The 26,948-nt window shown below is 37.5% G+C and overlaps 1 protein-coding gene across 4 annotated transcripts in view; it reads left to right on the top strand.

Annotated features, from left to right (window-relative positions):
• The window catches only part of USP34 (ubiquitin specific peptidase 34), a 230,772-nt gene that overhangs the window by 63,388 nt on the left and 140,436 nt on the right, over positions 1-26,948 (top strand). For all 4 annotated transcript variants that reach the window (XM_069580354.1, XM_069580356.1, XM_069580355.1 and 1 more), the window contains 5 exons: positions 11,060-11,127; positions 14,632-14,824; positions 16,287-16,348; positions 26,494-26,575; positions 26,659-26,751. In XM_069580354.1, the coding sequence (XP_069436455.1) occupies positions 11,060-11,127; positions 14,632-14,824; positions 16,287-16,348; positions 26,494-26,575; positions 26,659-26,751 (498 nt within the window). The remainder of the gene's footprint in view (positions 1-11,059; positions 11,128-14,631; positions 14,825-16,286; positions 16,349-26,493; positions 26,576-26,658; positions 26,752-26,948) is intronic.

Consider the following 26,948-nt stretch of genomic DNA (forward strand, 5'->3'; position numbering starts at 1 on the left):
CAGTCAGATACTGTGAAGCACAATATGTGGGGAAACAGAAATATTTTTTGTTGTCTGTATATTAAAATTTAACCTGAAATAACCTTTTATTTTGGTCATCATTTTTAAAAATTGTACAGTAAAATTTAAATCTAACTTTGCCAAAGCCAGAATTCTTGTGTTAACTGACTCACCGTAAGTAATAACTACTCTGAAATATTTCAAGTGTGTATGTAAAATAAAAATACAAGGTGTAAAAAAGACCCAACAAAATAACTTTGTTTCATTGTTTCCAGCGTAGAAGTACACTGGAAAGGACACTGACTTTCTAAAATGTTTTGGATACTTGCATTTCCATATTTGAACCATTTTTAGCCCTGAGATTCCTTGGTTCCTTGGATAGATTGAAAATACTACCTGTAACGGCAATGTAGCTTTGTAGGTTAGGAATATACGCTTTGAGTTCATAGTTGGCATTTGGATTAACAATTGTGTTTGAATTCTAAATGTGAGCTTCAATTTTTTAATTTGTAGAATGGGAATGATAAGTATGGTGATCTGCCTTTAAAGATGGTGGTGAGGTTTTAAGATAGATTTAAAATTCTTATTAATAGAACTTGACAAATAGTAAGTACTTAGTTACTGATAGCTGTTATTTATTGTAGCTGTTATTAAGACTTAATTCTGTTAATCGGATTGACTTTGTTTGAAAGGAAGTCCTGTTCATTTTGGCTTCCTTTGGTAGAAAAAGGAAAAAGTAAAATTTTGAGTGAATCCTGTGTTGACATTTTAAATTTTAAGCTGTAATAAATTTAGACAAGGTGTTTGAGTTTGATATCAAAAATTCACAAAATAATTTATCAACTATTTTCCTTAGGAATATTACCTTCATTAAATTTATTTCTTGAAATAATTTTACTAATTCTTAGTTAAAATCTATTATGGAAGTCTTATTAAAGACTAATTGATTACTCTCTCTTTAAAAGGAATCCTTTACTAGAGAAAAAGTTTTAATTCTCTTTCAGTTTTCTGTTCTAAGCCTTTTTGTGACAGCTAACTATGGGCTCTTGTCAGTTTGCATAACATTAATCTTATAGCTCAACTGAGACCATTAAACCATAGTTAAAATTAGTCATACTGTTTTAATTAATAATGTAATTGTTTGGATACTAAAATGATGTGTTTTTTTCCTGAGAGTATAACATAATGTACTTTCCAACCAAAGATTTTATAACTTGAATGGGTAACTATCATTCGGCACTGTTTCCTCATAAGAAAATATTTTTTGATTTTACCCTTTTCATTCTGTTTTTCTAAATACAGTTAATACTTCGGTGCAATTAGGAGTTTAAAGTTCCAGGGTTTTTTGGTAATTATGTTTTCTGCAGACCCTGTAGTTAATTTTTTTCAGAGTTTTAAAGCATTTAAAACTCTGTTTTCAGAGGTTTTTTTTAAATGTTTTCAGACATTTAAAGCAGTATGAGTTTTGGCATGATTTCTGACCTTTCTTGCGGTTTGACCACTCTGCCTGAAGTTTATAGAAAGCACTTAGTGATCAGTTTAAACAGTTGAAATAGACATCACTTTTTAGGCCTTTAAATTTCAGAATTTTCTTGTCACATACAAATTGATTTAGAGCAGAGTAGTTTTCCTTTAGTGGAGCATTGAAAATTATAAACCCTGGTGGTTTAAGTCTCATTCATTTATTTGTTTATTTTTTGGCTGCACTAACAGTAAGGAAAGAAGAACCTATATTATATGATTAATAGTGTTTGGAATTTGATTCTTATAATATTTTGCATTATATTAGTATAAAGAATGTAGATTTTACAGAGAAATAATTCTGGGCTTGAATTGTAGTTCTGTTGTACTATCTTTTTGTTATTGTTTGCTTAGTATTATTTAATACTTTTTATTTATTTTAAAAATTTATTTACTTTTTAATTTTTTTGGCTTTGTTGCGTGTGTGTAGCTTTTCTTTAGCTGTGATGAGTGGAGGCTAGTCTTTAGTTGCAGTTTCCATGCTTCTCATTGCAGTGGTTTCTCTTGGCATGGGCTCAGTTGCTCCACAGCATGTGGGATCTTCCTGGACCTAGGATCGAACCTGTGTCTCATGCATTGGCAGCGGATTCTTTACCACTGAGCCACCAGGGAAGCCCACTTTTTATCTAATTTTGATTACATTATAAACTTCACTCCTTTCATCTATCAGAATGAGAATATTAAGGGATCAACAAGTGGTAGCTCTTTCTATTAAAAATTTCTTTCCAATGTTGACATTTTCCCTTGTCATTTTCGTTTACACTTTTATTCGTTGATGTCTTTATCTGCAAATAAAAGGTATCACTCTACCTATTTTTATCTAATGTATCTTATATATGATTGAATGTGTTAACCTTTTAAAAAAAATTTGAACTACACATTCAAACAGAAGAGTGCACAGAATAAGGTTTATGATTTATCAAAGTGAATACCCTTCTAATCACTACCCTTCTAACCACTACTATGCCAAGAAACAAAACACTGTTAACTCCCCAGAAGCCTCCTGTATGATTCCTCTAAGTCACTATCCCATCTCTTTGCCCTTAAAGGTAAACACAATTCATATTTTTATTTCTTGCTTTTCTTTACTGTTTTATTACTTAAGCTTATAGCCTTAAATACTATAATTTAGTTTTGTCCCTTGTTAACCATGTATGGTTAACCATGATTGCCGGGAGAAATACCAGTAACCTCAGAGATGCAGATGACACCACCCTTATGGCAGAAAGTGAAGAAGAACGAAAGAGCCTGTTGATGAAAGTAAAAGAGGAGAGTGAAAAAGTTGACTTAAAACTCAACACTCAAAAAACCTAAGATCATGGCATCTGGTCCTATCACTTCATGGCAAATAGGTGGGGAAACAAAGGAAACAGTGACAGACTTTATGTTTTGGGGCTCCAAAATCACTGCAGATGGTGACTGCAGCCGTGAAATTAAAAGATGTTTGCTTCTTGGAAGAAAAGCTATGACCAACCTAGATAGCATATTCAAAAGCAGAGACTTTATTTTGCTGACAAAGGTCCGGCTAGTCAAGGCTTTGGTTTTTCCAGTAGTCATGTATGGATGACTTGTAGTCATGTAAGGGCTTCTCTTGTGGCTCAGCTGGTAAAGAATTCTCCTGCAATGCGGGAAAGCTGGGTTTGATCCCTGGGTTGGGATGATCCCCTGGAGAAGAGAAAGACTACCCACTCCAGGATTCTGGCCTGGAGAATTACATGGACTTTATAGTCCGTGGGGTTGCAAAGAGTTGGACACGACTGAGGGACTTTCACTGCACTTCACTGCATGTATGGATGAGAGAGTTGGACTATAAAGAAAGCTGAGCACCAAAGAATTGATGCTTTTGAACTGTGGTGTTGGAGAAGACTCTTGAGTGTCCCTTGGACTGCAAGGAAATCAGACCAGTCAATCCTAAAGGAAATCAGTCCTGAATATTCATTGGAAGGACCAATGCTGAAGCTGAAACTCCAATACTTTGGCCAGCTGATGTGAAGAACTGACTCATTTGAAAAGATCCTGGTGCTGGGGAAAATTGTAGGCAGAGGATGAGATGGTTGGATGGCATTACCGACTTGATGGACATGACTTTGATCAAGCTCTGGAAGTTGGTGATGGACAGGGAAGTCTGACGTGCTGCAGTCCATGGGGTCACAAAGAGTCAGACGTAACTGAGTGGCTGAACTGAACCGAACCATGTATATGAAATTACACATAATGCATTTTTCATGTATGGCTGCTGCTGCTGCTGCTGAGTCGCTTCAGTCGTGTCTGACTGTGTGCGACCCTGTAGACAGAAGCCCACCAGGCTCCTCTGTCCCTGGGATTCTCCAGGCAAGAGCACTGGAGTGGATTGCCATTTCCTTCCCCAATGCAGGAAAGTGAAAAATGAAAGTGAAGTCGCTCAGTTGTGCCTGACTCGTAGCGACCTCATGGACTGCAGCCCACCAGGCTCCTCAGTCCATGGGACTTTCCAGGCAAGAGTACTGGAGTGGGTTGCCATTGCCTTCTCCTCATGTATGGCTAGTTTTATTTAAAATTGAGATTGCATATAGCTGAAGTAGCTCAATTTCATTGTTGTATAATACTCTTAAAATACACTTCCACTGATCTGTTTTACTAGTGTTGGACATTTAGATTGTTAATGTGCTGTCAGCAACCTCTTACATGTCTTTTGGTGCATATATGCATGTGTTTTATTTTGATATATATCTAGTAGTGGAATTTGTTGATGACAAGTTATATATAAAATCACTCTTACACATTAATGTTAAGATTTCCCTAAGTGATTGTACTTACACTCCTACCGGGATTGAGGTTTCCCATTGCTCCATATCCAGGCAAACATCTAGTGTTCTTACTACTGATGAATGAGTAGTGGTGTCTCATTATGGTCTCCTTTTGGATTTTTAAATGACTAAAGAAATTGAACACAATTTCATGGGCTATTAGCCATTTGAATATTTTTTGAGAAGTGTCAGTTCAGGTTTATTAAATTCATTTAAAAAATCAAATTGTTTGCCCTTCCCTTACTGATATATGGAGATTCCTGGTATGTTCTTTATACAAGTCTTTTGCCTAACATCCATGGATTACTAATACCTTCTTCAACTCTGGTTTTGCTTTCCATTCTATTGTATCTTTTAAAGATGATTATTTTTAATATAACTGGCTCAGTGGTAAAGAGTTCATCTGTAATGCAGGAGATGCAGCAGTAGTAGTGGATTTGATCCCTAGGTTGAGAAGACCTCCCAGAGAAGGAAATGGCAATCCACTTGCCTGAAAAATCACATGGACAGGAGCCTGGGGGGGCTACAGTCCTTGGGGTCGCAAAGAGTCAGATACAGCTTAGCAACTGAAACAACAAATAGTTGATTTACAATATTATGTTAGTTTTAGGTATACAGCTTCATTTTCACTTAAGGTTAGTACAAGATCCTGAACATAGTCCCATGTGCTATACAGTAAATCCTTGCTGTTTATTTTAAAAAATTTTTGTTGATTGATATTTTTGGCTGTGCCGGGTCTTCGTTGTTTCATGCAGTTTTCTGCAGTTGCAGTGAGTTGAGGCTGGAGTTGAGGCTGGCTTCTCGTTGTGGTGTGTTCTCTTGTTCTGATACACAGGCTCTAGGGTGAGTGGGCTGCAATGGAACATGGGCTCATGTATGTAGTTGTGACACAAGGGCTTGCTTCGTTGCTCTCCAGCATGTGGGATCTGCCCAGACCAGAGATCTATCCCATGTCTTCTGCATTGGCAGGCAACTTCTTTACCACTGAACCACCAGGAAAGTCCTTATTGTTTATAAGCCCTTATTTATATCTAAGTTGTGGTATGTATCTGTTAATCTCATTGTTGTAGTTCAGTTGCTCAGTTGTGTCTGACTGTTTGTGACCCCATGAACAGCAGCACGCCAGCCTTCCTTGTCCTTCACTGTGTCCCAGAGTTTGCTCAAATTCATGTCCATTCTTTAGTGCTCAGACTTTCTTATGGTCCAGCTCTCACATCTGTACATGACTGCCGGAAAAACAATAGCCTTGACTATGCAGACTTTTGTCAGCAAAGTGATACCTCTGCTTTTTAATATGCTGCCTAGGTTTGTCATAGCTTTCCTTCCAAGGAGGAAGCATTGTTTAATTTCATGGCTGCAGTCACAGTCTGCAGTGATTTGGAGGCCCCCAAAATAAGTCTGTCGCTGCTTTCACAGTTTCCCTTTCTATTTGCATGAAGTGATGGGACCAGATGCCATGATCTTAGTTTTTTTAAATGTTGAGTTTTAAGCCAGCTTTTTCACTCTCCTCTTTCACCTTGATCAAGCTGCTCTTTAGTTCCTCCTCACAGTCTGCCATTAGGGTGGTATAATCTGCATATCTGAGGATGTTGGTACTTCTGGCAGTCTTGGTTCTAGCTTGTGATTTATCCAGCCCGGCATTTTGCATGATGTATTCTGCATAGAAGTTGCATAAATAGAGAGACAGTATACAGCCTTTTTGTACTCCTTTCCTAATTATCAACCAGTCAGCTGTTCCATGTAAGAGTCTAACTATTGCTTCTTGACCCACATGCAGAATTCTCAGGAAACATAATGTTGTCTGATATTCCTATCTCTTAAAGAACTTGCCACAGTTTTTTGTGATCCACATAGTCAAAGGCTTTCACATAGTCGGTGAAGCTGAAGTAGATGTTAATCTCATACTCCCAATTTATCCCTCCCTCTCACCTTTCCCTTTGGTAACCATAAGTGTTCTATTTTGTACAGAAGTTGATCTGTATTATTTTTTTGGATTCTGTGTATGAGTGATATCATATAGAATTTGTCTTTCTCTGCCTGACTTTCTTCACTATGTATGATAATGTTTGGGTCCATTCCCATGTTGCTGCAAATTGCAAGTTGTTTTTTTTTTAATGGTTTAGTAATATTCTATCATATATATATTATATACACATACACACACACAACCCCCACTTAATGGATCATAGTCTTGTGGCCAAGGGGCTTGTGTAAATAAATGAAGTTATGAGCCACACTGTGCAGGGCCACCCAAGATGGACGGATCATAGTGAAGAAAGAGTTCAAAGAAAATGTGGTCCATTGGAGGAGGAAATGGGAATCCACACCAGTATTCTTGCCTGGAGAACCCCATGAACAGTATGAAAAAGCAAAAAGGTATGACACCGTAAGCTGAGCCCCCTAGGTTAGAATGTCCAGTATGCTATTGGGGAAGAGCAAAGGACAATTAACTAAGAGCTCAGAAAGAATGAAGGGGTTGCTGCTGCTGCTAAGTCACTTCAGTCGTGTCCAACTCTGTGCAACCCCATACACGGCAGCCCACCAGGCTCCGCCATCTTGGATTCTCCAGGCAAGAACACTGGAGTGGGTTGCCATTTCCTTCTCCAATGCATGAAAGTGAAAAGTGAAAGTGAAGTCGCTCAGTCATGTCCAACTCTTTGCAACCCCATGAACTGCAGCCTACCAGGCTCCTCCGTCCATTGGATTTTCCAGGCAAGAGTACTGGAGTGGGTGGCCATTGCCTTCTCCATGAAGTGGTAAGGTCAAAGCAGAAATGATGCTCAGTTGTGGTGAGATGTGGTGAGCTCAGATGATGCTCATCTGGTGGTGAAAATAAAGTCTGATGCCATAAAGAAGTGTATTGCGTAGGAACCTGGAATGTTACGTCCATGAATTAAGGTAAACTGGATATGTCAAGGAGGAATTGGTAAGATCGAACATTGACATCTTAGGAATTAGTGAACTGAAATGGATGGGAATGGTCAAATTTATTCAAATGACCATTATATCTACCATTATATCTACTGCTGTAGGTACGAATCTATTGAAAGAAGTGGAATAACCCTCATAGTCAATAAGAGTCCAAAATGCAGCACTTGGTTGCAGCCTTAAAAATGACAGAATGGTCTCAATTTGTTTCAAAGGCAAACCATTCAACATCACAGGAATCTAAGTCTGTGCCATAACTACTGATGCTGAAGAAACTGAAGTTGACTGGTTCTGTGAAGATCTACAAGACCTTTTGGAACACACACCAAAAAAAAGGTGTCCTTTTTGTCATAGGGATTAGGAAGTAGGATTAAAAGTGGGAAGTCAGGAGTTTGACAGGCAAGTTTGGACTTGGAATACAAAATGAACAGGGCAGAGGCTGAGATTTTGTCAAGAGAACATGCTGGTCATAGCAAAAACCCTTTTCAATAACCCAAGAGACTCTACATGTGGACATCACCAGATGGTCAGTACTGAAATTAGATTGATTATGTTATTTGCGGCCAAAGATAGAGAAGCTCAGTACAGTCAGCAAACATAAGACCTGGAGCTGACTGTGGCTCAGATTATGGATTCCTTATAAAATTCAGGCTTAAATTGAAGAGAGTAGGGAAAACCCCTAGATTGTTGAGGTGTGACCTAAATCAACTTCTTTATGATTATACAGTTGAGGTGACAAATAGATTGAAGGGAGTAGATGTGATAGAGTGCCTGAAGAACTATGGATGGAGGTTTGTCACATTGTACAGCAGGCAGTGACCAAAACCATCCGAAAGAAAAAGAAATGCAGGAAGGCTGTTTGTCTATTTGAGGAGGCTTTACAAATAGCTTAGGAAAAGGAAGCCAAAAGCAAGGGAGAAAGGGAAGGATATACCCAAGTGAATGCAGGGTTCCAGAGAGTGGCAAGAAGAGATGAGAAGGCTGCCTTAAATGAACAATGCAAGGAAAGAGAGGAAAACAATTAGATGGGAAAAACTAGAGATCACTTCAAGAAAATTGGAGATATCGGGTACATTTCACGCAAGGATGGGCCTGATAAAGGACAGAAATGGTAAAGATCTATCAGAAGCAGAAGAGATAAAGAAGAGGAGGCAAGAATACACAACTATGCAAGAAGTCTTAATCACCTGATGACGAAGATGGTTTGGCCACTCACTTAGAGCCAGACATCCTGGAGAGTAAAATCAGGTGGGCCTGAGGAAGCATTACTATGAACAAAATTAGTGGGGGTGACAGATTCCAGCTGAACTGTTTCAAATGCTAAATGATTTTGTTAAAGTGCTATGAACAAGAATTCCAGAAAAATACCTACTTTTGCTTCATTGATTACGCTAAAGCCTTTGACTTGTGAATCACAACAAACTGTGGAACATTACCTGTCTCCTGAGAAACCTGTATGAGGGTCAGGAAGCAACAGAACCAGACATGGAACAAAGGAATGGTTCAGAATTGGGAAAGGAATATGAAAAGGCTGTATATTGTCACTGTGCTCATTTAATTTCTGTGCAGGGTACATTATGCAAAATGCTGGGCTGGATGAATGACAAGCTCAAATCAAGATTTCCAGGAGAAATATCAATAATCTCAATATGCAGATATCCTTCTAATGTCAGAAAGTGAAGAGTAACTCAAGAGCCTCTTGATGAAGGTGCAAGAGAAGAATGAAAAAGTTGGCTTGTAATTTGATTGTAAAAAATCTAAGATCATGGTACCCGGTCCCATCACTTCATGGCAAATAGAAGGGGGAAAAGTGGAAATGGAAACAAATTTTATCTTCTTAGGCTCCAGAATCACTGTGGCTGGTGACTAGTCCCATGAAATTGAAAGATGCTTGCTCCTTGGAAGGAAAGCTATGACAAACCTAGAGAGTGTATGTATTAAAGAGCAGGTATATCACTTTGCCGACAAAGGTTTGCATAGTCAAAGATACGGTTTTTCTGGTAGTCTCCAGGTATGAGAGTTGGACAGGAAACAAGGCTGAACACTGAAGAATTGATGCTTTCAAATCATGGTGATGGAGAAGACCTTGGACAGCAAGGAGATCAGACGAGGCAAATTTAAAGGAGATCAACCCTGAATTTTCATTGGAAGGACTGATGCTGAAGCTGAAGCTCCAGTGCTTTGGCCACCTGATGCAGAGAGCCAACTCATTGGAAAAGTCCCTGATACTGGGACAGATTTAAGGCAAAATGAGAAGGGCACGGCAAAGGATGAGATGGTTAGATAGCCGCATCAACTCAGTGGACATGAATTTAAGCAAACTCTGGGAGATAGTGGAGGATAGGGGAGCCTGACATGCTGCAATTCATGAGGTCACAAAGAGTTGTACTTAGCAACTGAACAACAGCAACAAATGTGTATATCCCGTTTTGTTTATTCATTCGTCTGTCGATGGACATTTAGATTACTTCCGTGTCTTCACTATTGTGAATAGTGTTCCTATGGACATTGGGGATGGATGTATCCTTCTGAATTAGAGGTTTTTTTCTTTCTTTTTAGAATGTATGTCCAGAGGTGGGATTGTTGGATCATGTGATAAGTATTTTTAGTTTTTATCAGAATCTCTAGACTTTTTCATTGTGGCTTCACCAGTTTACATTGCCACCTATGCTGCAGGAAGATTCCCTTTTCTCTACTCTCCAGCATTTGTTATCTGTAGTCTTTGATAATGGCCATTCTGAATTATATGAGGTGACAGCTCATTGTAATTTGGATTTTCATTAAGGATTGCTTTTAATCTTAATGATGTATAATTTATAAGAAATTTTTTCCTTATGGTTAATATTTTCATTAGTGGTTAAAAAAATCTTATTCTCAGGTTATGAAGATATTTTTCCATTTTCTGGAAGTTTTTTTATGTTACTTTGTCATTTTGACCTGTAATTCCATGGTAATTGAATGTGTGTGGTGTATGTGAGGGATTAGGATTCATTTTCTTTTCATATAGCCAACTACTGGTCCTGTCACTTTGTAGCAAAGACAGTTCTTTCCTCTTTGTTTTGCAGCATCATTTTGTCATAAATCAAGTATCTTTATGTGTCTTCTTGAGCATAGTCTCAGATTTCTAGTATGTTCCATTTGTCTATTTAATTAGTCTTGTGCTGTTTTTCATACTATCTTAATTTCTGCTTCTTTTAAAGAAGTCTTGTTATGTGGTAAAGCAACTTCTGCCTCCTTGTCATTTTTCAAAAAAATTTAAGGTGTAATTGACATACAGGGCTTTCCAGGTAGCTCAGTGGTTAATAATCCATCTGTCAGCACAGGAGACATGGGCTCAATCCCTGGTCGAGAAGCTAAGATGCCACACGCCATGGGGAAGGTCATCTGCACTACAGCCACTGAGCCTGTGTGCCGCGTCTGGAGAGAGGCTGGAGTGCCACAACTAAGACCCAACACAGCCTGATAAATAAATAAATACATGATTTAAAACCTAAGATGATTTATGAAAAGATCATATAGTTCTATTGTATTTGGGTTGCTGCCATGCAAAGAGGTATAGAATAGCAGGTAGTAAGATACTTCTTGGGTTGATGGTTCTCCCTTTTTATCAAGATGCTGATAGTAATTCTTCAGGTTGATTTTAGGTATATGTATTAAAAATGTATAGGTTAAACTACTTGTATGTGTTCAGTCATATTTCTTAGTTTATCCTTTACAAAATATTTAGGTTTTAGATGTAGCAAAATACTAAATGTTCTTGTTCTTAAAGACATGTATTTCATATATTCATTATACATTAATATTGCTTTTATGTTTCTTTGTAGATTAGAATATGGCTGCATATCCCTGCTGTCATGCAGCACATTATTCCTTTTAGGACATATGTTATCAGGTAAGTTTAAAAAACTTTTCTCCCCTTGTTGTCAGTATAGTAGTGTTTAAACTGTTCATATAATAGTACAGAATTATATTGTTTGAAAGTCCTTTGTATTCACATTCTCCAGAGAAAATTTAATTGACAATTTATAGTTTTTAATGAACATATGTATTTTTGTATTTAATGTTTACTTTTAAGCAATTCATGTTGGAATTTTTTTCCATGAGTATAAAAAATGAGAGATTAACAGTGGTTCCATGATATTCAGCTATATTTATTCAGTAAGCAAATACATACGAAGTTTTATAGGCACAGGGAATATAGCAGAGAAGAAAAATTACCTCCTTTTGTATAGTCTGTGTACACAATAAAAATAATAGAGTCCATTAGAAAGTCGTGAATACCAGCTATTAAAAGGAATGCATTTGAATCAGTTCTAATTAGGTGGATGAAACTGGAGCCTATTATACAGAGCGAAGTCAGTCAGAAAGAAAAACACCAATACAGTATATTAACGCATATATATGAAATTTAGAAAGATGGTAACGATGACCCTATATGTGAGACAGCAAAAGAAACACAGATGTAAAGAACAGTCTTTTGGACTCTGTGGGAGAAGGCGAGGGTGGGATGATTTGAGAGAATAGCACTGAAACATGTATATTATCATCTGTGAAACAGATCGCCAGCCCAGGTTCGATGCATGAGACAGGGTGCTCAGGGCTGGTGCACTGGGATGACCCTGAGGGATGGGATGGGGAGGGAGGTGGGGGGTGAGGATGGGTTCAGGATGGGGAACACACATACACCCATGGCTGATTCATGGCAAAAACCACTACAATATTATAATTAACCTCCAATTAAAATAAATTAATTAAAAAATAAAAAATAAATTCATGAGTACTACAGAGAAAAATAATGACAAGAGTGGATTGAGAGTTCTAGAAGGTGGGTCATGATTGGTAACTGTGGGTATGGAGAAGGTCTCATTGAGGAGCAAGTGATACTTGTGTTTTGTAAGTCGCAACCTATGAACGAAACCTACGATGAAGATAGAGAAAAAATTGTATTGTTTAAATGTAGGATGTATGCTGTTGGTGTTCTCAGATTGTGTTACTTGATAATATTTAAGAGTTCTTTATAATTTTTCTTATTCTTGCATTAGCAAAAATTTGAGTGCCTACTGTTTTCCAGTTACTGTCTAAGTTATTGGAGAAAGTATCAGGAAAAGAATCAGATAATGCTGAATCCTGTGCAAGAAAAGATACAAGGTGATAGAGAATATGAGGCCTTTCAGAAAGGTGACATCTGAAGCACATGAATCTGCTCATCAGATATTAATTAGAAGGACATATTTCAGTTAGAAGGAACATAAAGACATAGGCTTTGAAGTTGGAAAGAATATGACATTAAAAAACTAGAAGTAGATTGGTAGAGAATAATGTGCAGGGAAGTTCGATTATGATATGATTGAGAAAATTATTTAGGACCGTCAAGCTGATGCAAGGAATTTGAATTTACTTTTAGCAGTGGGGTCTATTAAAGGGATTTAAGTAGATGAATCCTGATTTTTTTTTTTTAATAGCTTAATTTTCTAAAAAGATTTGGTTATTTTATTTGTGGCTGTGCTGAGTCTTCACTGCCTCAAGCCCGTGGGCTCTGTCCAGTTGTGGGGAGTAGGGGCTTCTCTTGCTGCAGAGCACCGGCTCCAGGCACACAGGCTTCAATAGTTGCGGCACACAGGGCTCAGTTGCCTTGCAGCATGGGATCGTCCTGGACCAGGGATTCAAAGTGTGTCCACTGCATTGGCAGATGAATTCTTAACCACTGGATCACCAGGGAAGCCCTCATAGTGGGTTTTAAAAGATCAGGTTGGCCTTTCAGTAGCTTGGGAATTGCCTCATAAATTATAGGAGGGTTGAAGGAGAAGCTGGGAGACCAACTGAAAAGTTAATGCAGTAGTCCTGGAAAGAAATTACGGATACTTGTTCTAGGATTGTTGATAAGCAATAAACTTGTACAAGGTTATTGTTATGTTTTGCAGATTCACTGGATATAGTTGAGAATGAAAGCAACAAGATTGATGATTGTGGGGTTTTAAGAAAAGGGATAGCATAGTGGATGACGCTTAACCCTCTTCTCCTTGATTCCTTTTGTTGCAGTTAGTATCATTAACTGAGATGGGAAAGACTGGGAGAGTTTAAAGACTTGAGTTTTACATGCCTGTGGGACATTTAAGTGACAGTAGGAAATTGGGAGTAAAAGCATGTAATTTAGAACAACAGCATTAATTTAGGAGTTGTCAGCATAAAGAATCACTCTTAGAATCGTCTGGAGTAAATAAATGAACTCATCTAGGGAGAGAATGTAGAAAGAGAATAGAAGTGAATCTAGGATGGAGGCCTGTATCAGGTAGCTTTTGCTGTGTAAGAAAACACCCAGCACTATTTTAAGCACTAGTAGCTTAAAATAACAGCCATTTATAATTTCTCACAGGTCTCCAGTTGGTTAGCTCTTCCAATCTGTGTTGACTTGGCTGAACCTGGATGCTCTAGGATAGATAACTTCATTCGTTTGTCTTGTGGTTGGCAGGTGGATTGGTCTTGGGTGGAGAGAGGTGCTCATATATATTTTGGCATTTGGCTGGATTTTATTTGGGGCATTAACTACGTGTCTTTCATCCAGTAGGCTTTCCTGAGTCCATTTTCTTAGTAGTTGAAGAGTTCCCAGCAATAGAGAGCAAGCCCAAATGCTTTTAAGCTTCTGCTGTGTCACATTTCTTTGTGCCATTGGCCAAAGGTACTTTCATGGCAAAGTTCAGGTGCAAGGAAATAGAGAAATGACACTTTTGATAGGAAGCGTGGCGAAGTCACATTGCAAAGACTGCTGTATGAAGTGATGGGAGGGATATGGAGTCTTTTTGCAATCCATTATGAGCCCTGAGGAGCAGTAATGTTGAAAGGTTGGGTAGAGGAGGAGGAACCAACCAAATAATATAGATAGGGCCTGAGAGGAAAACCAGTGGATTGTGATTTTTGAAACCCAAATAATGCTGTTTAAAATGTATACATTTTGAAGGATTTTGGCTGTGTCAGGGAGTAGATATGTTGTTTGTATGAAGTTAACTGAAACTTATTAAAAGCAAGAGCTGTATACATGACAGGTATTAGAGAATAGAAAGCTTTATTGGAGGTGCAGGTTTGGAATCTGATGTTAAACCACTTGTCTCTGTGTAGTTTCTTCCTCCTTCCCTCCCCCCACCCACCTTCTATGTTGTTTTGGACTTTGCAGTTTCTGATTCATGTTGAACTCTCAGCAAAGGACACATTGCCACAGGTCACAATCCTTGAAGCATCACTTAGAAATAGTTTAAATTGGAGATATTAATCCCAGGATGTCAGGTTCTACTGTACTAAACATTTTGAAATTAGGGAGCAAAGGAATATTATTAAATTTTTAAGTGGGATTAAGAAATAGTTTGCAAGTTTTTGTGTATGTTGTATTTCTGAATCATTTCAGGTATTTATGCAAGCTCTCTGATCAGGAGTTAAGGCAGAGTGCGGCTCGCAACATGGCTGACTTAATGTGGAGCACAGTGAAAGAACCATTGGACACGACGTTGTGCTTTGATAAAGAAAGCCTAGATCTTGCATTTAAGTACTTTATGTCACCTACTTTGACTATGAGGTTGGCTGGACTAAGTCAGATAACTGTAAGCTATTTTTGTTTTATTTTTGGTAATTTTTTGTTTGCTTTCTCAGGCTGTCATTATCATCATCATCATACCTACTGCTTGTGGAGCCACCTGTGCCATGCTCGGCATTGTGCTAAGGACTTGAAGTGCATTACTTTGTGTGGGCCTTAGAGATCATTTCTTATGTGTTCTCTTTCCTCCTATTTTAAATGTGAAGATGCAGGGACTTAGAAGGATTTATACCTTAGGTCTTTTTGATTTCCAGGTCCAACTCCTTCAGTTTATATACATATAATTATTTTTTGTAAAATTTTCCCCTTCTTTTTTTAAAAAAACATTGATTGTTATTTATTTCGTTGTGCCAGATCTTAGTTGCAGCATGTGAGATCTAGATCCCTGACCAGGAATTGAACCCAGGCCCCCTGCATTTGGAGCATGGAGTCTTAGCCACTGGACCACCAGGGAAGTCCTAGCTGTTCAGTTTTTTACATTTAGAAAGCAGTGTTTTCAGGGAGAAAAAGAATTGAAGATTATAAGTAACTAATTCATTTCAGGTAGAAGCCACAGATAATTGGGCCATAGGCCAAATTTGACTAACGGAAACTTTTGGTTTGCACGGTAGCAAATACTGTTTTAAATGGTGAGAAACACATATTATTAGCTTCTCTCAGAGGAGCGGTGGCAAGAATCTGGTGTTCTTGAATCTGTCTTCTTGCATGACAATTTGCTTAGAGCTAAGTAGTTAGCTGCATTTTTCAGAATGGATATGCTTACTCTGGTTTACAGAGGTCTGTATTAGATTTACTCCTTTATATTTACTACCTGTTTTTATAGTGTAGTTATTCTGAAGTGGCTAGATTTTACCCATGTATTAGACTGTAAATGTAGAAAACAATGGCAGTTTCCCCAATCAAATCTTAAAAGTATAGGTCTAGGAAGCCTTTCTTGAAATTCACCGGACTTCTCAGGTGGCACTGGTGGTAAAGAACCTGTCTGCCAATGCAGGAGACATAAGAGATGGTGGTTTGGTCCCTGGGTTGGGAAGATCCTCTGGAGGAGGGCATGGCAATCCACTTCAGTATTCTTGCCTGGAGAATCCCCATGGCAGAGGAGCCTGGCAGGCTACAATCCATGGGGTAGCAAAGAATCTGTGACACTACTGAAGTGACTTGGCATGCACACAATGACACATTACTTGCTGCTTTGCATTAAATTTTTGTGATTTTTTTCCCCTTATTCAGCTTTTTTCTAACATTCTCAGTGAAATAAAGCCCAAGTATTGCTTGTGGAATGAATTCATGTTTAAAAATGATAAACAAAATAGGCTAATTGGGAAGTATATATCTGATGATCTTATATTTTATAATTCTGATCTGATTATTGCTTTCTCATCTACATATCAAATACATCAAACTGTGTTTCTTGCCAGTTGCTAACATGCAATAATAATTTTGGAAAAATATGTTTCTTTTCTGTATAGAATCAGCTTCACACCTTCAATGATGTATGCAATAATGAATCATTGGTATCAGACACAGAAACGTAAGTAATTTATGCATAAGTACACTATTTCAGTGTGTAGCTATTTATATGATAAATATAACTGGCTTTATTTGATTTGAAGTGTTCACTGGAAATATTTTGTCTTGTGGTATAGCCTTTAATAAGCTTTCAGAGAAATATATTGCAACACTTAAACATATAGTGTTATTTTTCACAAAATACAAAGAGAGACTATACAGGAGAACTTAATAGTAAAGAATATGGTACTGATAGTTTTCGCAAACTGCACTTGATGCAGGAAAAGCTCTCATTTAACATTTTTTTTTTTTTTTGGAAAAACCAATTTCATGATGCTCATGTATGAAAAGTAGTTTTTATAACCTACAGCTTTTAAAAGTACTTAGAAATGCTTATTTTTCTAATATTCTATTTAGTTGTTCATCCAGTATGGAAGTCATTTTTAAAAATCTCAGTTGGGTAGTATTATTTTCTGCTTTAACAGAGTTCGTTAGTTTTATTTTTGCTGTGCGGCTGCACAGCTTGCAGAATCTTAGTTTCCTGTGGTTGTTTAGTGGCTGAGTTGTGTTGGACTCTTTTGTGATCCCATGGACTGTAGCCCCCCATACTCCTCTGTCCATGGCATTCCCCAGGCAAGAATACTGGAGTGGGTTGCTATTTCCTCCTCTAGTGGATTCTCCAGAACCTAGGGATTGAAGTCTCCTGCTTGGTAGGCAGATTCTTTACTTCTGAGCCACTGACTTGGGATCAGACCCATACTCTTGGTTGTGAAAGTGTGGAATCCTAACCACTGGATCGCCAGAGAATTCCTGAGTTACATAGTTCTAAGGTGTTAGAAAATTAGTAATGATATAATGAGTCATATTTTTGGTTTACTGTAACTTTTATGCATTGATCTTAGTTCTGCTCTGTGGAGCTAATTTCAGTTGAACCCATCCCTTCATGAGTTTGGAAACCAGAGGCTATGCCTGTACTTTTTTTTTTTTTCACATATTACGGTTATTAGATATATGGCCAGGCAAGTCATTCACTTTTGGCAACATTCTTTGTCAGTTTAAGTCCCCTTAAAATGTGTGGCCCAGAATTGGTAGTAGCTTTATAAATTCTGGTTCATACTGGAGTACTATTTCACACAGTCAAGATAGTAAGTAGATTATATCCAATGTATATTAAACTACATGTCTGTATTTCCCTTTTGACACCTCAGTGCATCCCCTTGCACCCCTTCAGACTGCCTTTAAGATAATTTTAAAATTGCCAATGAAGTAATCACTCCCCATCCCTGCAAAAAGACAAATTAAAAGTCTTCTAGTGCAGTAACCCTGCATGTACAGGGTAGGTTTTTATGTTCCTGTGGAGAGAGAGTAAGAAGGAATTCCATTAAAAAAAAGTGTGAAGTTTATACATACTAAAGACATGCTTAAGAGGGAGGGGGTTAAAAGTTTTGAGGAATAGTTAGTAGAGATATTTTAAGTTGGGAAGAGAAGAGTTTGTACAGTGTGGAAAGATTGGAACAAATTCAAAAAGTGTGATAAACATTGTTGGAGCCTGTGAATTGTGTCTGTCTTTTTAAGCAGTTTTATTAAGGTATAGATAATGCACATATCATAAAACTCACCTGTTTTTATAATGAATTTTAGCAAATTTACAGAGTTGTACAACTTTCATCACAGTCCAATTGTAGAACATTTATATCACTTCAGAAAGATCCCTTTTGCCCATTTGTAGTCAGTTGTATCCCCTCCACCCTTCCTGTACCATGGCATGTGGAATCTTAGTTCCCTGGCTAGGGATTGCACCCATGCCTCCTGCAGTGGAAGCTCAGAGCCTTAGCCACTGGACTGCCAGGGAATTATGTCAGTCCCCATTCTTTTTGTTTGTTTGTTTTTTAAAATTAATTTGTTTATTTTAATTGGAGGCTAATTACTTTATAATATTGTAGTGGTTTTTGCCATGCACTGACATGAATCAGCCATGGGTGTACGTGTGTTCCCCATCCCTAACCCCCCTCCCACCTTCCTCCCCATCCCATCCCTCAGGTCATCCCAGTGCACCAGCCCTGAGCACCCTGTCTCATGCATCGAACCTGGGCTGGCGATCTGTTTCACAGATGATAATATACATGTTTCAGTGCTATTCTCTCAAATCATCCCACCCTCGCCTACTCCCACAGAGTCCAGACGACTCTTCTTTACATCTGTGTCTCTTTTGCTGTCTCTCATATAAGGTTATTGTTACCATCTTTCTAAATTCCATATATATGCGTTAATGTACTGTTTTGGTGTTTCTCTTTCTGACTGAGTTCACTGTGTATAATAGGCTCCAGTTTCATCCACCTAATTAGAACTGATTCGAATGCATTCTTTTTAATTTCATTGTGTATATGTACCACAGCTTTCTTATCCATTCATCTGCGGATGGACATCTAGGTTGCTTCCATGTTCTGTCTATTGTAAACAGTGCTGTGATGAGCATTGGGGTACCCGTGTTTCTTTCAGTTCTGGCTTCCTTGGTGTGTATGCCCAGCAGTGGGTCAATCCCCATTCTTATCCCCAGCCCCATTAATAATCTTTGTCTATAGATTTGCGCCTTTTAGGGGTTTGCTGTAAGTGGAATCATATGATAGTGTTTATTTTCAATTGCCACCTTTCACTTACACTGTTTATTTTGTGGTTCATTCATGTTGTGGTGTGAATCAGTACTTCATTCCTTTTTGTTGGTGAATAGTGTTACATTATGTAGCTTTATCACATTTTGTTTATTCTTTTACCAAATTGATGGATATTTTGATTGTTTCTACTTTTCGGTTAGTATGAATAATGCTACTTTAAGTCTTTTTGTGGACATATGTTTTCATTTCTCTTGGTAGATATGTAGGTATGATTAGCTGGTTTGTAAGGTCATTTTATGTTTAACTTTTAAAGAAACTGTCAAAATGTTTTCCAGCATTCCTGTATTATATTTCCACTAGCAATATATGAAGGTTTCAGTTTTCCCCAATCTCATCAACACTTGTTTTTACCTGTATTTTTGATTATAGCCACTATAGTGGGTGTTAGTGTCATTTCATTATGACTTTAGTTTGTATTTGCCTAATTACCAGTGATGTTGAGCATCTTGTTATATGGTTATTTGCCATTCTGTTTCTTCTTTGGTGAATTGTTTGTTCACTTTTTGGCCTAGTTTTTAGTTGGGTTATTTGTCTTGTTTTACAGATTAACATACAGTCTGTTCCACAGAATGTTCATGTGTGCTTAAGAAGACTTTATTCAGCTGTTGTATGGAGTGTTCTGTAGGTGTCTTTTAGGTCTAGTGAATTTGTAATGTTTGTCTTCAGTATCCTTGTTGATTTTTTATCTACTTGTTCCAGTCTGTTATTAAAAGTAGGGCATTGAGGTCTCTTACTTCAGTTTATCCTCATATTGTGCATTCTGTTTTTATTAATTTGACTGTGTGCTACAGTTTATTTGTAACCCCCAAATCAATACTTGTGCTTCTTCACAGTCTTGCCGAAATGCACAGAGCAATAGGAAAGTCTCCCAACATGCACATTCCCAGCTAAAGTCATATAAAGTGATGCTCTGTTTTCTTATTTTAGCACTGGTTCCAAAAGGACCAGGGAATGGAAGTGGTAGGAGGCCTGCAGTATAGTGCAGGAAGCTGTGACTCTGGGCCAGTTGGAGGGATATGAGTCTCGTGTCTAGTAGTTGATATTGGGGCAGTAGTCATGTATGGATGTGAGAGTTGGACAGTCAAGAAAGCCGAGCACCAAAGAATTGATGCTTTTGAACTGTGGTGTTGGAGAAGACTCTTGAGAGTCCCATGGAGTGCAAGGAGATCCAACCAGTCCATCCTAAAGGAAATCAGTCCTGAATATTCATTGGAAGGACTGATGCTGAAACTCCAATACTTTGGCCACCTGATGCGAAGAACTGACTCATTGGAAAAGACCCTGCTGCTGGGAAAGATTGAAGTCAGAAGGAGAAGGGGACGACAGAGGATGAGATGATTGGATGGCATCACTGATTCGATGGACATGAGTTTGAGTAAACTCCGGGAGTTGGTGATGGACAGCGAGGCCTGGTGTGCTGCAGTTCATGGGGTTGCAAAGAGTTGGACATGACTGAGCAGCTGAATTGAACTGAGCCGTGTCACTGAACTGATGCTCATTTTCTCTTTTGTAAAACGAAAATAGAATCTGAAAAGAAGTTCTTTTTTCCAGAATTTGATATTCAAGAGTTCAATATGAATTTACTCAGTTCAGAGATTTTATAGGATTCAGTTGCCATGAGTAAAAAATGAGAATTGACTGTATTTATTTGTTCTTTCAGTTCTATGGTGAAATAGAATATACAATGGAATACTATTCACCCATAAAAAGAATGAAATTTTGCCATTTATGGTAACATAGATGGACCTTGAGGGCATTATACTAAGAGAAATTAATCAGAAAGATATCATATGGTCTCATTTATATACAGACTTTAAAAACCAAAAACCCTAAGCTCAAAGAATATATTGGTAGTTGTCAGAGGTGTGAAGGTCAGAGGAGGGCAGAAGAGGTGAGGGAGGTCAAAAGGTACAAATGTCTAGTTACAAAATAAGTAAGTTATGGGAGTGGTAATATATAGCATGGTGGCTATAGTTAATAATATTGCATTGCATATTTGAAAATTGTTAGAGTAGATCTTAAAAGTTCTCATCACAAAGGAAAAGAAAAATTTGTAACACCATCATAGTGAAGTGAAGTCGCTCAGTCGTGTCCGACTCTTTGCGACCCTGTGGACTGTAGCCTACCAGGCTCCTCTGTCCGCGGGATTTTCCAGGCAGTAGTCCTGGAGTGGATTGCCATTTACTTACTATGACAATCATTTAGCTATATATACAAATATTGAATCATCATGTTGTGCACTTGGAATTAATAATGTTATTTGTCCATTGTACCTCAATTATAAAAAGTTTTTAGAAAAAGAGTATTGAAGAAAACAACATGGTAACACTTAAATGAGAGCCATGTCTCTTTTCCAGAGGGAATGGGGAAGGGGAAGGATGTTGATGAACTTTTTATGATGACAGTTTTACATAAAGGGAAAAGTCTCCCTTACATTGTTCTGACTGAAGTGGAAATTTCAAAACAAATATTAGTTTTGTGAAACAATATTTCTTTGAAGAAGTTCTGCAAATGAATTGTAGACCAAATTGTGTACTTAATGTTACTATGTGAGATTTGCTTTTAATCAAAGTCGGTGTCTTCTTTCAGTCACTCTTAACCAACGAGTCACATTATTGCACTGGGTCATTCTTCCACTCTAGGAAGCCCTTGATGCTAATAACATGTTCTTTTTATTCATTAAAGTAGTGGGCAATAGTAATCTATATTACTATTAGTGGTGGGTAATAATATTCAGGGGTTTAGTATTAGCTAACTCAGTGCAGTGACGTTGTAAGATACACCTACCAGGGGTGATGAGAATTGATGAGAATTGGCTGTATTACTTTTTCTCCCTCAGTTTTTGTTGGTTTTGGCTGCGTGCACTTTAGGACATTTTGTTGGGTACACTCTGTTTATAGTTACTATGTTATGTTGATAATTTCATCCTTTCATCATCCTAAAATGTCCCTCTTTGTCTCTTTAAAACAATATTTGGCTTAGTTCATTTCATTTGATGTTAGTATAGCCAATGTAACTATTATGTTTACTCTTTCCATCCTCTTACTTTCAACCTGTTTGTATTTTTGGATCTAAAATACATCTCTTGATGACAGCATTTGATTGGATTGGGAAAAAAATCCACTCTTAACAGTACTCCCTTATGATTGTAGTATTTAATTCAGTCACTGTATAGTTGGAGTTATGCCTGCCATTTTGCTTTTGTTTTTTTTATGTCTTAATTAAAATTTTTTTTCTGTTTCTCCTTTACTGCCTTATTTTGCAGTGTATATAGTAGCATAGTTGTGTCTTGGTATGTGTTGGGAATTGGTTCTAGACCACCTGAGGATACCAAAATGTAAGTGTTACGTAAATAGTTGTCAGCATGTGGCAAATTCAACTTTTGCCTTTTAGAACTTCCTGGAATTTTTTTAAGAAATATTTTTGATCCTCTTTTGTTTGCATCTATGGATGCAGGATCCATGGATACAGAGAGCCAACTGTATACCATTTTAATTCTATTTTTTTATACTTAAAAAATTAGCAGTTGTTTTATGGGTTATAATATGCATCTTTATTACTATCTACTTCAGATTAATAACAATTCTAATAAAATATAGGAACATTGCTTGAGTATAGCTCTATTTTCTGATAAAAAGTGCTGCTAATCTTATTGTAGTTCTTCTGTATGTGTGTGTTTTTTGTTTTTTTGTTTTTTGCTGTTTTTAAGATTTTTCTGTTAGTATTGGCTTTTAAGAATTTGATTGTGGTGTCTCTGGGCATTGATATCCTTGTGTTTATCTTAGTTGGAATTTATTATGGTTCTTGAATGTGTAGATGAACATTTTTCTTCAAATTTGAGATGTTTGACCATAACTTCTTCAAATTTTCTTTCTGCTCCCCTTAGTCCTTATGTGAGTCCCAGTTGTGTGTATGTTTCCACTGTCCTGAATGGTTGTCATTGATAATGTTGTCCAGTTTTACACTACTTTGAATGTTTTTCAAGAAACTGAAAGAATTATTTTTAGTTGTTGAATTGTCTTTTTCTGTGTTAAAGAAATCATGGAGTTGATTTGTGGATCAAAGCTTCTGTCAGCCTACTCAGAAATAGGTAAAATACACCACTAGTAGTTTTATTTTAATGTTTTACCCTTTGAGGCCATATGTCTAATTCATAGCTTCTTTTAAAAACTATTTATAATAATTTTAAAATTAAAAATAATTCTTTTGTGGATAAACAAGAAAAGGAATTATTAATTTCTTCTCAGTTTTTCTGTGTATAATTTATGTTGCTGAAAAAACTTGGAATCTTTTCACTACACATCCTATTTTGAAACCTGTTTTCTTCTACCACAGTATACGTAACACTTCTTTTTTCATTAGGTGTTCTTCTGTGGTAACCATTTAATAATTTTTAAAAGAATTAATCTGAAAGGGCCTGGATCAATTAAAGTGAATCAACAATTAATAACTTTCCAAAACAAGTACCAGGCCCAGGTGGGTTCACTAGTAAATTTAACCACATATTTAAGGAAGAAATTGTACCAGTTCTCTACAGTTTCTTTCAGAAGATAGCAGAAGGAAGCCTTACTCATTGAGGCCAGCATTACCCTAATAGCAAAACCAGACAGAGACATTACAAGAAAACTACAGACCAGTATTTCTCATGAACAAACATATGAAAACCCTTAGAAAATATTAGCAAATTGAATCCAACAAGGTATAAAAAGAATGGTACACCACAGCCAAGTGAGATTTATCTCAGGTGTTCAAGGCTGGTGCAGCATTTCAAAGTCAGTTCATGTAAAGTCAAAATTTGACAAAGTCAGACTTTACTATTCATGGTAAAAACTCTCAGTAAATTAGGCACAGAAGGGAACTAAATCAACCTAATAAAGGACATCTGCAAAACCTCCTACTGCTAACACCATACTTAATGATGTGAAGGTCAAAGTTTTTCCACTAAGATCAGAAACAAAGAAAGGGTATCCCTTCTCACCACTGCTCTTCAGTGTATTGGAGGGTTGGAGGACTGACATTACTCACCTTCAACAGTTACTCTAAATTTACAGTGAACAAGACAGTGCAGTTTTGGTGATAGAACAGACAGATCAGTGGAGCAGAATACAGTGCTCAGAAATAGACCCATATAAATATAGTCAGCTGATATTTGACAAAGGTGCCAAGACAGTACAATGTAGCAGAGATAGAATATCCAGCAAATAGCACTGAAACAATTGGACAGCCATGTGGGAAAAAAAATCTAGATGTAGATCTCACACTCTTTCCAAAAATAATTCAAAATGAGTCACACGGCTAAACATAGGATGCAAAACTAGAAAACTCCTAAAAGATAATATAGGAAAAAACCTGAATGACCTAGGCTATGGTGGTGACCTTTTGAATACAACACCATGATCCATGAATTGATAAGCTGAATTCTTAAAAAAACTTCTGCTCTAGGAAAGACAGTGTCAAGAGAATGAGAAGACAAGCCATAGACAGGGGAAAACATTTGCAAAAGACATCTGATAAAGAATTGTTATTCAAAATATACAAAGAACTCTTAAAAATTTAACAGCAAGAAAATGGTCAGATTGAAAATACGCTGACTTTAGAGCAGACAACTATACCAAGGAAGATATACAGATAGCACATGAGCACATGCATACATCAGGGAAATGCAAATCAAAACAACGATGAGATTCTCCTAACACACCTATTGGAACAGTCAAAATGCACAACACTGATAACACCAGATGCGGACAAAGAGTAAAGCAGCAGAAACACTCATTCAGCACTGGTGGTAATGCAAGAAGGTACAGCTACTTTGGAAGACAGTTTTTATGGTTTCTTACAAAACTCAGCATAACCATATGATCCAGCAGTCTTGTTCCCTGGCATTTACCCAAACAATTTGAAAACTTATATCCAGACAAAAACTTGCACATGGGTGCTTATAGCAGCTTTAATCATAATTGCCCAAACTTGAGAGAGACCAGTGGGTTAATGACAGTGAAGGAAAATGGATTATGAAAATTATAAAAAGTTACATACTATATCTTCTTTTTACATGAAATTCTAGAAAATGAAAACTAGTAACAAAGCAGATCACTGATTGATTGTCTGGGCAGTGGGGGTGAGAGCTGAGGAAAGATAAAAGTGGCATAAAGAAACTTCGGGTTGATGTGTTTGTTATCTCGACAGTGCTAATGGATTCATAGATGTATATGTGAGCTTGAGTTCACTGAACTGTATACTTTAAATATGTTCAGTTTATTATGTTTCACATGTATCTTAAAGCTGTAAAAGACAAAATTAACTGATAAACTGACACTGTGTATTGTTGGGCCTCCCTGGTACCTCAGTCAGTAAAGAATGAGCCTACAATGCAGGAGACCTGGGTTTGATCCCTGGGTTGAGGAGATCCCTTGGAGAAGAGAGTGGCTACCCACTCCAATATTCTTGCCTGGAGAATTCCATGGATAGAGGAACTTGGCTTGCTACATAATAGTTTAATTTCTGTGCCAGTGATTTATTACTCTAAAAGGGAGTTGTTCTTTTCCAAAAATGAAGGAAAATCTAAAACTGTTTAGGAATAAAATGTTCACATTTTGAAATGAAGGGTGAATTGTTCATGATAAGTGTAGCCAAGTGTTCCGAACAGTCAGTTGATACCTGACTCTTTAGCAGAACCTTTTCGAGGATCAGGCAGGGGAGTTACCGTTTGGCTTGGAGATTCTCTACCCACCCCCCCACTGCCCCCCGCCACCCTTTGGTAACCTGCTTTTATGGTATCTACTCATCGTGGCTCATGCTTGATCACTCAGTGTCTGACTTTTTGTGACTCCATGGACTGTGTAGCCTACCAGGCTTCTCTGTCCATGGGATTTCCCAGGCAAGAATAATGGAGTGGATGGCCATTTCCTTCTCCAGGGGAATCTTCCCAACTCAGGGATTAAATCAGCATCTCCTGCATTGGCAGGCAGATTTGTAATCACTGAGCCACCAGGGAAGCCCAACCATAGCAGACCTACGGGAAAACCTTCCTTGACTGCTTCAGTGTCTACTGTGGAAATAATGGGAAGGCATGATTTTTGAGCCAGAGAATGCATTGCTTTCTGGGTGTTACCCTTGGTATTCTCCCCTATGTACCTGGCATTAGTTAGCCTAACTTCTCAGAATTTTTTTGTTTGTTCATAAATTTAGGTAGTAATATTGTTTCTTGATTTCTGTTTCAGTTACTCTTTGTAGTACTATTAACAGTTGATTGTATTTAGTCACTTGTTTATACTCCAGTATCCTTGCCTGGAAAATCTCATGGACACAAGAGCCTGGTGGGCTGCAGTCCATGGGGTCACAAAGACTCAGGCATGACTGAGCGACTAACACACTAACACTTACAATTTGTATGTGAGCAGTTTTGGGTTTTCACCTGAGTCTGCTTTTAGACATGGGACAGAATGGTACTAATAGTTTTTGAAATGTGTAAACTGTTTTTTTAATTTGACTTTAGGTCCATTGCAAAAGAACTTGCAGACTGGCTTATAAGCAACAATGTGGTAGAGCATATATTTGGACCAAATTTACATATTGAGGTTTGTGGATTTTATATGACTTATCTGCTCTATTAAGAGAGAAAGTTTTTAAAAATTAACTATAATAAGGTTTTCTTTCCCAGATTATCAAACAGTGCCAAGTGATTTTGAATTTTTTGGCAGCTGAAGGGCGATTGAGTACTCAGCATATTGACTGCATTTGGGCTGCTGCACAGGTAATATCGACAACTTACATTTATTAAATACTTCCTTATTATATGTTCTAAGTGCTTACTCCCTTATAAGGTGAATTCTGTTATCATTTTGTAGCCAAAGAAACCAAGACATGGGAAAAATTGGGGATCAAATCTGTGAATCCATGTCTTATCTTACTGTACAAGTAGTATAATTGAAGTGAGAGCTAGTCAGTTAG

Source organism: Ovis canadensis, chromosome 3 (genome assembly GCF_042477335.2).
Source record: "Ovis canadensis isolate MfBH-ARS-UI-01 breed Bighorn chromosome 3, ARS-UI_OviCan_v2, whole genome shotgun sequence".
Taxonomy (NCBI): Eukaryota; Metazoa; Chordata; class Mammalia; order Artiodactyla; family Bovidae; genus Ovis; species Ovis canadensis.